The 13,181-nt window shown below is 41.9% G+C and overlaps 1 protein-coding gene across 2 annotated transcripts in view; it reads right to left on the bottom strand.

Moving 5' to 3' along the window:
- Positions 1-8,794: 8,794 nt before the first annotated feature.
- Positions 8,795-13,181, bottom strand: part of vwa5b1 (von Willebrand factor A domain containing 5B1) — a 59,043-nt gene continuing 54,656 nt past the window's right edge. For both annotated transcript variants that reach the window (XM_049582029.1, XM_049582028.1), the window contains exon 22: positions 8,795-12,667. In XM_049582029.1, the coding sequence (XP_049437986.1) occupies positions 12,005-12,667 (663 nt within the window). In that variant the 3' untranslated portion in view covers positions 8,795-12,004. The remainder of the gene's footprint in view (positions 12,668-13,181) is intronic.

A 13,181-nucleotide genomic window follows, 5' to 3' on the forward strand; every position in this document is an offset into this window, starting at 1 on the left:
AAAGACTGAGTTACTTTGATATTGTCACGGCCGTTGTGTGAAATAAAAGGAGAACGCTGTTTGAAGAAGATGAAGAGTTCTGCCAGGAGAGGGGGATGTCTGCCTGTGAGGAAAATTCACAATTTGGAACCGGAGAGCATGAATAAACACAAAAACGTGATGCCACATGCTCCCCGATGCAAGCAGCTGTTGATGAGCCCTGCTGGTTTTTTGGCTCCATTTCAAACTACCTGTACAATGAAATGTAGGAACATAATCAATTTTAAATGCCAGTAATCCAAAGGCTATTTTTAAGTGCTCTGCCCTGCATGAAAGGCTCAGTCTGGCTTTGTTTCAGTGGATAAAAATGAATCTGATAATGATAAGAAGTGTCTGTTTCATAGTGATCCAGCCACATTTTTTCATTTTAAGTCAGTGAGCGCACAAAATAAAACCTTTATTCTACCGTTTAGCTTTTTTAGAAAATCGATGAAGCGCATTTTTAGTCAGCTGAAAAGCAAGGGATGGAGAGCGACTGGAAGCAGGAGAAAACGCTTCAGCACGATTCAATTTCAGGGCAGCAGGGGTGCATATCTGCAGAGAAGGCCGTCTTAAGGCAGTTTGAGCACAGAAGAACGCCTTTTGTGCTTCCAAATGATTCTGTATTATTCAGAAAATATCCCATTTTATCAGCCCACATTATGCCGAGAAATCTCAGATGTATTATTTAACATTACACGGGGACCCTGGCGTTATTAGTATTCTGCGGCTTGCCCACAGACATCTATTTTCCAGGAGTGAGCTGATGCCGGTAGGTCTCTGAAGGAACCTGAGCTAAATGTCAGATATACAGTGTAATCAAGCAGGAAGCGCATTATGCACTCTCCCCTGTTGGAAGTACTGTATTGATGGCACTAAAAGCCTCACCGTGGCCACTTTACCATCAGGCCCATAACTGACCCTCAGCTACTTACAAATATTCATGCCACTCCTTATTTTAGTTTCTGTGACATTAATTCATTGTTATTGTTTGTTATGTGTTTTGTTTTGCCATGTTAGCTGCGTAGCTCTACACAACCCAGTCACTAGAAAAGGTGCAAACTGCAGATACATTACATTTACGTGTCATTATGTAGCAGATACATCGAAATTTTATGTTTCAGCGCCACTGTGGTTAATGTGTGATTATGCTTAGGCACAAAAACCACTTGGTTATGGTTAGGAAAAGATCACTTTTGGCTTAAATACCCGGCTTTGGTGGCACAATCCCTGCTGGAAAAACAGCAACGTGTCACTAGAAAACACCCACACTGGGTGCAGAAAAAGCTGCTGGAGAAACAGTGGCGTGTCGCCACTACACAACCGGTTTTGTTGTTTGTTGGTCGTGAACAGTGGTCCGCAGGTTGGCAGTTGTCTCACCTCTGTGACACACTTATACCCTATCCACTACACCTCCTCATGACAAAGTCAGCTCATATACAATGTCACTTTGAAAACATTGATATGATATGTTTGAAATATAACATATTCGTGGTTTGCAGAAACATACAATGCTAATATTTTCTTCTGGTGACTAGGTTGCGTCTCCTTTAACCTGTTTATCTGCACATTTTCATGGACTTAAATGTCCACTAAAGCTACAGGAAAGACGAAAACATCTGATCTGTGTGGATGGAGTAACTTTCCTCAAACATTCATCATCTTTTTGCTTCTATTTCTTCTGCAGTGGTTTAATATAGAGCCAAAGTCCTGACGTCACATCCCAGCTAGCCTCTGTTCCACTCACTTCTAGACTTCAGTGCAGCCTACGCAGTGTTGCATAGGGAGCTAAGCTACTAGTTAGTTGACATCAAAATGAAGTTTCACTACAGTGACACTATCTGCAGAGAAATGTCGCAAGCTAAGCTACAAGAAAAAGGTAAATGTAGCTTGGTACTTGTAACCTCCAATAACCAGACTTCATCAGTTGGCCTACTGCTCTCTCTGTTCCTCTTTCCTCTTCCTACTGAAAGCATTTCTCTGTCTTGGCTTCTTCAAGATAACATAACTCCCCTCTCTTCCTTCTTCATACTGTTCTCTGGTCTCTCAGCTCTTTACTCGGCCCTTGTTGCATCTATTTCTCCAGTGTCCACTGCAAATCCACTTGATATATACAGTCTATGGGCAAGACATGTGAGAGACGCATCAAGAAGTGCAGTGCAGCTAATCAGAGACAGAGCAGGGCTGGTCTTGCCAAGAAAAGCTGATAATGAAGCAGCAAGCAGAATAAACTGAAGGATTAGCATGTTGATGTCATGTGGAACTGCTTCATTCATCTACATGCCTTGGTGTAGCACTGGCGTCAGTCACATTACTGATCCTAAATTTTATTATCCTTAGTTTTATGCAGACCTCTGCAGGAAAAAAGTCTGCGTTACTTCAGGGCTTTTCCTGGGAAAAATAGCTTGTAACTTCAGTGGACGCTACTGTGCTACTTGGTCAATTAATTAACTTTGTTACTGAAAAGCTATTTGACTCAGAAAGTAATGACGTTACTACCACACTACTGAGAAACATAGTTAAGTTAGTAACATCGCTACTTGTAGTGACGTTACTGCTCAACACTGAGCCTATGATTCAGTATTTCTCGCATTTTCTGATAAAACAAGAGCAACAACAAAAAAAGCATGTTCCTATGGTTTACCAAACTGTTCTCATTCCCAGGTTGTCAAACACTGAAGCTTTGTCACACCCCTTGGCGTCTCATAGCGATGCAAAAGGTGTATCTACTGTATGTGACTTAACTTAAAAACATTGAACATGGTGATGCATAGACTTTATAAGATAATGGAAGTAGCCACCGTAACATCACCCATTGGTTTGCATGTTGTAGCCTCCAGTTAGTTTATAATCCCAGGGGACGCGAACACCGCTCTCCCAGCTGAAAGTCGGTGTTTGTTGGATGCTGTTAAACTGTAATGGCGGCCAGCAGCGTATCACACTGACGTTAAAGGACAGCTTTTCTCGTTGGTGTCCGACAATGCAAGTCACTGCCCAAGTGCCGGATTTCGACGACATCAGAGTGAGACTGGCTGGTGAGTTGTGACATTCAGCCTTGTAAGGGTCTCTAGGACTTTCGGGAAATGGTGTTCATAAAAAGACGCAAAATACAATCAATTTTGAATAAAGAACAACATCAGATCAGGGGCCGTATTCACAAACATTCTGAGAACACTCTCAGAGAGCTCCTAGCTTAGCCTAAATACTTTTAGCGTGGACTCTTAGATTGGGAGTGATCGCGGAGAGCTCTCAGGGCGACTTTGAGCAAGGAAGGGACAGAAACTTTTACCTTAGTGAGGAGGTGTGGTTGACCCTGTTGCTAGGTGTGACGCATGCTTTTAACAGATGTGATTGGTTGTCACAGACACACCTCTTTGTGAGCCTGCAAGGTGTGGACACCCAGTGGAAATGAAATGAACTGCAGACTGTGAAGGTGTTGCCATAACTGTCAGCTGATGGAAGGTTGAGACAGACCCAAGTCATCACTGCTGCACTGTTGCATTTTTCCAGTTTTCCAAATATATTAGTGTTGTGATCATTTTATTTCTGGCGCTATAGCATTAGGAGGGAAATGTGCGTGTATCCCTAATGAGATCGACCACACTTATTATCTCTGCACCATTTTCTCCTCTCCTTAAGAAACTCTGAAGCCTATTAAAAGTCCTCCTCCCTGCTCCTGACAGTTTTTCATCTCAGGAGCTCCTTTAAGGTCTAAGATGCTTTGTGAATAACTTTTATCTTTACAAAGACCTTGTCTTAACTTTAAGGGGAAATTCTAAGAAAATGTCACAGTCCTAAGAATTTTCTTAGAAGTTTGTCACCAGGAGCAACTCTCAGTACAAGGAAGCTTTGTGAATATGGCCCCTGATATGGTGTTATATTGTCACTGCACAGTATTTTAATTGTCACACAACCAACTAGGTTAGCCATACAACTGTTTTGATGATGTGTATGGGAATCTCTCCATCTCTACCATCCATCTTACATAGTGTAGACCATCCTCACAGAGCTGCTGACATGGCTGTAGACTCATTAACATTTCTGTCAGATGAATCTTTCATTGAAGCATTGTTGAGCTTTCAAATCTTTGTCACTTGTCGACCACCGTACTCTCTAATTATTTTAAAATGTGGCTAAAAATCAAGCAATGTTACACTTGTGGAAACATCTCTTATCGAGCCACTAGCCGTGCATTAAGAAACTACTCTTTCTCATTACAAACATGAAAGCAGCAGCTCTGGTCCGACACCATGGAAACCCTTCAATCTCTTCCTGCGGTGCTTTTAGCAGCAGGAGCTACCACTGTACTGACAGTGAGCGAACCATCAAAGACATTCCCTCTATTATTCCCCACTTAAGAGTTTTGAATTTCAATGCCACGAGGACTGTGTAAGACCCGCATGATAAGAGCCGTACACAGGCTCAATGAGGGAGATATGATATTTACAGCATTTACTCTCGGATTTACACCATTTGCATTTTAAAAGAAATCACGTTTTGTTGCACATGTAACAGCTGAATCCTCAGAATTCACAGCACAGCAGTCCTGTTTGACACGCGACATGTTAGATATGTTTTTCTCATGTGTCAGACAAGACGCTGATCTGACGAGCACTAGATTTACCATGTAATCTGGTAAGACAAGCCATGGAAACTGGCTGATAAATCTTTAAGTTGATAATAATTGGTCAAATACACCATAATTCAACACTCTTTAGTATTGTAACATATTGAATTGCTTAAAAATAGCATCAGAAATGGCTTACAAGGATCAAAGTCTTAATCCCTGACTAATTCGTTCATTTTATATTGTGTTTTTCGCTGCACTCAAAGCTCATAAAAGCTCTTTTATACTGCAGGGTAACTGGAATTGGTACCAGAGGCTGCCTTATTACAGAGAGGCTCTCTTGAATCACTACAGTTATACTCGTCTTTTATCCGAAAAGTGGTGTAAGCTGTCAAGGTGGTGGATTGATTTTTCAATTCAGTTAGGCTCCAGTCATGGCAGCAACCCTGTGAACCTTTTTTAAATGAAGTATTTGAGTGATTCTCAATAAAAGAACACAATTTTGATCTATGTTCTTGGTACACAGCTGTGTTGCAATGAACAGAGGGCTACTTTAAAAGGCACACAGTCGATTTAACTTTCATATGAGAGAGACGTTTTTTTAATCATTTGAGCAAAATCAGTCTTTGGCGAGCTCTCCATGTGAAGTCCTGTCATTATTTTCTATTAATACTGTCTAATAGTTTTCAAGATGAACTTGAGACTACATGGACGTACTCTGAGCTGTTGTTCCTTAACCTTTTTAATGTCAAGGAACGCTAAATTGATACAGATTAGGTCACGGACCATTGTTTAATATGGTTTCTCTTCAGGGACCTCCATCTGAAAAGATTTTGGTTGTCAGATATGATTAGGACTTTGTGTATTTGTAAACTACATTTAGGAGATAACCCGTATAGTCATACTTGACTCTTACTCACATTAGACTCACTTCTACAGGGAATTAAGTACTGAATATAAACTATTCCCTATTTTACTTGGGACCCCTTGGAAGTATGTCAAGGGCTCTTGAGGGTCCCTGGACCCCTGGTTGAGAGCCACTGCTCTAAGCATCACGCTGTAGGTTTCAGTTTTGGTTGAAGACATGCATGCTGTGGTGCAAAATAGAATTCAAATCCTTGTCTTGTGTGAAAATTGCAATACCACAGTTTAAGAATATTCCATCATAATTCCTGCATTCAAAATCTTACTCAAGTAAAAGTGTGATTTATCAACAAAACATACTTCAAGTATCAAAAGTAACTACGTATTTTGTACGTTGATCTTCTTAGTGTTATGATATGTTCCTACTGTACTAATAGATAAATAGCATTTTAAATATTTTAGCCATAGACTGTATAAAAATAATGTGTGTGGCCAACATGACGTCACCCATTGATTTGTGGACTCCTGTTTTGAAGCCTTCAGTTTTGCATTTTGGCCGTCGCCATGCAAACGCTGAACAAGACTTATTTAGGTGACCAAAATGTGAGTGAGTTGAAGCTTGATTTGGGACTTGTCTGTTTTGACTTGCAACTTAACTTGGGATCCATCTTTCTCGACTCAGAACTCGTATGTCTTGACTTAGGACTGGTCTTTCTTTACTTGGGTCTTGACTTTATACTTGTCTTTGTTGACTTGTGACTTGTCCGTCTTGACTTGTGACTTTACTTGAGACCTGTCTGTCTTGACTTGGGTCTTGGCTTGGGACTTACCTCTTTTGATTAGGGACTTGACTTTGGTCTTGTCTGCCTTGACCTGAGACCTGATTCAGAACTTGCCTATTTTGGCTTGGACTTGACCAGGGATTTGTCTGTCTTGACTTGGGACTTGTCCGTCTTGACTTAGGACTTGACTCGGTACTTGTCTGTCTTGACTTGGGTCTTGACTTGGAAATTTTCTGTCTTGACTTTGGTCTTGACTTAATACTTGTCTGTCTTGACTTGGGACTTGGCTTGGGACTTGTCTGTCTTGACTTGGGACTTGTCTGTCTTGACATGGGTCTTGACTTGGGACCTGTCTGTCTTGTCTTGGAATTTGTCTGTCTTGACTTATGACTTGAGTTGGGACTTGCCCACATTGACTTGCGACTCGACTTAGGACATGTCTGTCTTGACCTGGCATCTATCTGTCTTGACTTGCAACTTTACTTGGGACTTGTCTGTCTTGACTTGGCACTTGTCTGTCTTGCCTTGGGACTTATCTTGGGACATGTCTGTCTTGACTTATGACTTGACTTGGGACTTGTCTGTCTTAACTCACGACTTGACTGGGGTCTTGACTTTGGGACTTGTCTGTCTTGACTTGTGACTTGACTTGGGACTCGCCTGTCTTGACTTACCACTTGTCTGCCTTGACTTACGACTTGATTTGCGTCTTGACTTTGGGACATGTCTGTCTTGACTTGGGACATGTCTGACTTGACTTCTGACTTTTTTGTCTTGATTTGGGACATGAATCGGACCTTGGCTATTTTAACTAGGGACCTGACTTGAGACTTGAGTGCAGAGTCTTACTTTTGACTCGGTGCCATCTCTGAGTGAAACCACCATATATGCCATTAGATACAGTGAATAAGTTAATGTGTAATTTGATAATGAATGAGACATTCTGGAGACACTTGAAACCAAACTAACATCATTGTTGAGATCCTTTTCCTCGCAGCACTCCTATTAGACCATGATGGGGAAAAAAACACAGCTGGTTTCCATGGGAACTGCTGATCATCCCCAAAGTTGAGACAAGATTCATTTATTTTACCCCATGACCTACCTCCGGACCAGCTCCCACCCAGACACAGTCATTACTTATGTTTGTTCTGTGCGCTATTTATGTGCACATTAAACTGCTGTGATACAGAGGCCTGGATTAAATAAGACATCAGCCTCCGTGCTGCGGCCAGAGGAGTTTAAGTAGCTGTAATGTAAGAGAATAATTGACGCTGGAGATTCACTGTCAGACAAAAAAACACAATGAAGACTGTGTGAGTGAAGCTAAAAGAGAGGTTTGATGTTTTAATCCAAATTTAAATTCTGCTTACGACTCTGCTGCAGCTTCACTTATCACATTCACGTATCATACATCACACTAAACACTGCGCATGTAGAGTGTGTACGTGTTGAAATCACAGCAATTCACACAGTATATTTTCTCATGCTTTGTCTTATAGTCAGTAACTTAGCAACAGTGCCTTGTTTTGCCTTGTTTTTATAAGGTAATTTTTCTTTGTCAGTGTATTGGGTAAATTAATAGACCTGCAATGATTGCTGTTTCTGTATGTCATATCACAGTGCACCTGAATAGACCTCCAGATTTATGTAGCTGTGTGTGTTTCTGTGTGTGCGCTCTTCAAAGCACTGTACGCTGTCAGGACTCGGTCTTGTTTGATGTATGATGGCGTGAAGGTGGCTATTAGCACCGCAGTAATGAGCAATCATTTGTCTCAGGCCGCTGTCTGTTTTCTGTCCCTCCGTTTTTCCTTTGCTCGTCTTTTTCAGCTCTCTTTGTCTCATGCTGTGAATGTTTTACCATGTAATGGGATGGATGGTATTTAAACGATGCCTTGACATTCTAATTGACTGACCAATCAAAGGGGTTTCTGACCAGCTCGGCAGCCTCTCCAACTATATTAAACCCCATGTTAAAAATCTTGTGGTGATATCTGACTCCACCTTTAAGTTTGACAACCAAGCTCCTATGTTTTTCTTTGAGACTGTGACAACGGCCATCCTTGAACCTCTCATTGTGCAACATAGGACCACCATTTTAGAGCTACGACCAAACATATTGCCATGTTTCTTTCACGTTGGTCATCTTTTGTCTGAGACAGCCCAAAATCGTACACTGTAAACCAGGCTTTAGCCTCTCTTCACCGACTGCCTCTAAAGTTCAGAGTTGAATTTAAGGTTCACCTGTTTACAAAGCCCTTAATGATCTGGCCCCATCCTATATTGCAGATTTCCTAACCCCTTATTCTACCTCCATGTCCCTCAGGTAAGCTTACCTGGGGCTCCTGGCTGTCCCACGCTCAGATTCAGCTGTCTGCCCCCAAATTGTGGAACATCATCTCCCTCCCAATTAGATCTTCTCCCTCCCGGCTCTGGCTCAAAGTCCAGGTTCAAAATCTACTTTAGTTCATTAGTGTTTAAGTCCCCCCTAACGTTTCTTTCCCTGACTTGTGCCTGTGTGTGTCTCTGAATGTACGAGCTGTGACAGTTATGTTGCCTCTCATGTAAGTGTCTTTAGCAACTTATTCCTTTTGTACATTGGGAATATGACGAAGAGAGAGGGGACCGAGCATTGATCCCTGAGGTACCCCTTGTTGTTAGCGACGAGACAATAATAGCTGTGGAAACTTGTGACTTTGGTGGTAGAGTTATTTTATTACATGCACCTGCAGAGCCGATCATAGCATTAACAGTTATAAAGACACTACAGAAGCTTTCAACAGCCTCAAACAGTCAACAATCATTTATAAAGGCACACACAGCAAGTTGAAAGATACTGCACTATACAACTGACCCAGTACATAAAAAATACAATTTATAACAATTACAGCTGCACTCAACTACTGCAATTACTGCACAAAAACTATTACTACATGACATCTACTGTATTTGTCATTTCAGAGAGCATTTACTGCACTACCGGCTCCAATGTGGCAATTCAGTCATTAAACATCATAACAAACACCTGTGTTCATGCAGAAGGATTTATGCAACTCAGCCTGAGTGAAAAAATGAATAAATACCTGAGTAAAGCAACACTGTGATGGAACAGGAAAGAGGAAAATCAATACTGAAAGATGCCTGCACCGACCTCACACAGATTTAAGAAAGAAATAAGAAAGAAAGACAGAAAGGAGGGTACCTACCGTATGTTTAAGAAAAAGAGCCAATCATTACCCACACTGATTAAACTGTAGTGAACAGATCTACATTTTCTGCCTTCTTGAAACCTTGGATAGGCACTTGCGGTAAATGAGCTGTAAGCATGACAGAACCAACATGTCCTCATTCCAATAACAGAATAGGTTGTCTGCCAATGACTTCCAAAACTACATATATGTCCGTTGGAAGGTACCGCCAAAAGGCGCTATTTAACATTGTAAAGAAGTGGTTTACGTTTAGGTTTAGGCAACACAACTACTTGTTAAGGTTTTGTAAAACATCATGGTTTCGGTTGAAATAAGTACGTACATTTTGTAACGTGGTACGTCACCACGTGACATCAACAAGTCAACGATGACTTTTGGTCTCACATTGGGCGCAAACAGCAGTCTCCTGGGTGAAAGTCCTGGGTTTGTTTGACCCATCCATCCACCTCATGGATGTATTAAGACGACTGGATACAGCATTGGAGGAAGGTCCCTGTTCATTCCTTTGAAAGCTGCTTAGTTGCACATGAAGCCAAAACATTTCCTGTGTATGAAATTACCTGGATGTTCCGCATCCTAGGACCCATAGAGCAGGCACACTAGAGACTTCTAGAGAGGGGTAATTTCAGGTTTAGTGCTCCTCTAACTTGTATGGTAATAAAATGATTTAATCTTGCAGCTCCTCTAGACTTTCTAAATGTTACCAGACCAAATGGATCAAATTCTGATAATGAAACAAGTCATTTTGGAAGGGTTGTGATGCTCAAAAAATGTATCCACTGAGTTACATTTTTCACCATGTAAGTCAATGGGAAAAAGCCTTCTTTGGCCCATGGCAGTTGGACAGAATAATGATTTCTCTGATAGCCTGTTATTCCAAAAAATGTCCAATGCTCCAAAGTCCCCTTTTCTACACAAAATACACACTCCTTGCAGTTAGTTTCGGTTTCCTAGTGGCATTTGAGTCACTGATCCCCAGTGTTTAATGACCCTTTGTAGCATTTCTCAGCACATTCAAACCTTCAATCCAAGGTGTTTTTTACTGATCCATTGTGGCGTTTCTCAGCATGTTTGATCCACCAATCCCAGCCTGAACACATTTCAGTCACCTATTCCAGGTGTTTTTATCGACCCTTTGCGATTTTGTTTATCATCAATGTTTAATCCACCATTCCTGAGTTTTTTATTGACTCCTTGCTGCATTTTCAGCATGTTTAGGCCTCCATTCCCGGGTATTTTTCACCGACCCATCCCTGCTTTTCTAGTGTCTTTTGTGCCACCAAACGTAGGCGTTTTAAGCCCAAATATGATCTTTGCCGGAGCATAACCAAGTGGGTTTTGTTCACATTCATTACGAAATAATGTACAAATAACTTACCCATGGTTGACAGAAATGTTTGACATCTTTTTTCAATTGGGTCCATAAACAGCAGGGAGTGTGTGTATTTTTTGGAGAAACAGGATCTCAGAGTAATGAGCGTTTGTTTTTAGGACAGTCGGAGAAATGGGCTTTTTTTCTGACTAACAGGGCTTCAGAATTTTGGCCTGTCTAAACAACGGGCAGTCCCCTTTGTCAGTTGGTTTAGTTAGCTACGCAGCAATTACAGGGTGTAAAAGTTTAATAACAACTTTGTGAATCATGGTTTGTGAAATCCCTTTTAAATTGGTGAGGCATAAATATCCACTTACATAGTGAACATTTAGCCTGTAGCAAGGTTAATTTTGGTCGGACCATCTGGTTAAAGTTAATGAATGATCAGGACCTCTACTCTAAGACAGGTATACTCAGATAAGTGAAAAAATATAAACTGTATGTCTCCTTAAATAATAAACAGTAAATTACATGCTAGTGGGATACACATTCATAGATTCCCACCAAACACACTTATTTTTTTAAACAAATCTGAACATATATTTTATATTTTCTTGAGCTTTTTGCATATTTTTCTGTGTCTGCGATAATCAAACCAGAGAAAGGGCAAATATTCAGAACACTGTAATGGTAACGGGCATTAGAAAAGACAGGCAGTACTGCTAGCAAGGGCCCAGATGTTGTCATGTAACATTTTCCACAGTACAATTAATCCAGAAACTGATGAAAATGTAGAAACAGTATGTGTCAATCAGTGGAACAGTTTTCTCAAACAGTTGTTTTGCAGCATTCTCCCCATAACATCAATATGATGACAATAAGAGCATTTCTCGATGGTCAGTGGTCCAGCATGCTACTAAGTTAACACTGACATTTGTCGTCATGAAACTCAAATCTGTGGCATAGCTCTGATCAGATCCCGTGCTTACAGGGATCCAGCTACAGTATATGGCACCAGCGAGGTAACAGCTTGCACGTAGTGCCTCTGAAGAGCCTGTGATATGTTTGGAGGAACAGCACACGAACAAAAGAAAATACACATTGTTCACAACTGCAACGGCAAAATCAGACTCCAGAGGACAAACTGCCGAACAGAGAATAGTACAGCTTCAGTACAGCTTCAGTTAGCATAGTATCACATGGAGCTGAGTACTTTCTGCGGTCTGTATTTTCAGCCTTGGATTAGCAGGCCTCAGACACTGTTCGGGTTGTAACAGAGCATGTTCAGTTGCAGGTTTTCATCCCAGTGTCTGAGGATGATGAATAGCTGGTTGGCGGCAGCCTTGACGGAGGCTAAGTCTCGGCCCTCTGGGATTTCCTGCGCACTCAACCACATGCTGGCCTTGGCGGCTACCAGTTCCCACTCTATGAAATGACTGGCGGAGCTGTGCTCCAGCCAAGCGAGGGCCACAGCTGTGGCCCACACCATGCTCTCTGGATCCAGCATCCTCTTTAGCATGCTGCTGGGCGATGCTGTTTCCAAAGCCCCTGACCCGGAGCCCCGTCCGCTGTCCCCCTGGGAGTGTGGGGAGAGCGGGGGCTCAGCAGCGGCGGAGGAGGGACTGCCTAATGAGGAAGGGCCAGCATCCGTCCAGGAGCTCTTGGTCAGATGAGACGGGCTGTGAATGCCTACAGTGTACTCTGCAGGTTGCTGATATGTTTCTGGTTCACACAGGGATCTGCGTTCGCCATCAGCGCTCTCAGCACGGCGGCTGCTGGAGTGAGACAGGTGCCCCAGGCTGGTGCGGTGACTGGTGAAGGGGGACGTCCATTTTAGCTTGTCCATGGGCACACTAATGGCATCACACAGAGCTGTGTCCAGGGGAAATGCACCACTAGCCAACTGCAGCAATACCTGTGCAGAGGAAATAGTTTACAGCTTAACATAAAGTAAAGCTTATGTTATTTTTTCCTAACTTTTAATCAGCAGTATAGTGGTACTTATAGAGGAGAAGGGGAACATTAAAGCCCCTGTTCTGTTAGCAATTTGTGTTTTTTATGCATTACAAACAAACAAAGTCAGACGTGAGGGAGCAACGGATCAACTGATTTGAGTGCATGCTGTTTTTCTGCACTGCATATTGTAACAACAATCCTCTATGGTTCATTACTTCCTGCTCCAATCAGCAGCTGGGCGTGAGATGCCTCACAATAGGACACCTCGATGGTCGTTGCTAAAGGAGGGGAGAAATCATTTTTAGGAACAGCCGTTCTATCATTTTTTAACGGATGTTTTCTTTCCTTTGAATTTGAAAAGTGATGAATAATACATGAACAAGGTGGTGTGAGCAGCATAATTAGAGTGTCCTTCAAGGGCTCTGTGGTTTCAGGTAGAATCAGAGTGTGGTCTAATAATATTACAATAAGTC

This window comes from Epinephelus fuscoguttatus, linkage group LG7, assembly GCF_011397635.1.
Source record: "Epinephelus fuscoguttatus linkage group LG7, E.fuscoguttatus.final_Chr_v1".
Lineage (NCBI taxonomy): Eukaryota > Metazoa > Chordata > Actinopteri > Perciformes > Serranidae > Epinephelus > Epinephelus fuscoguttatus.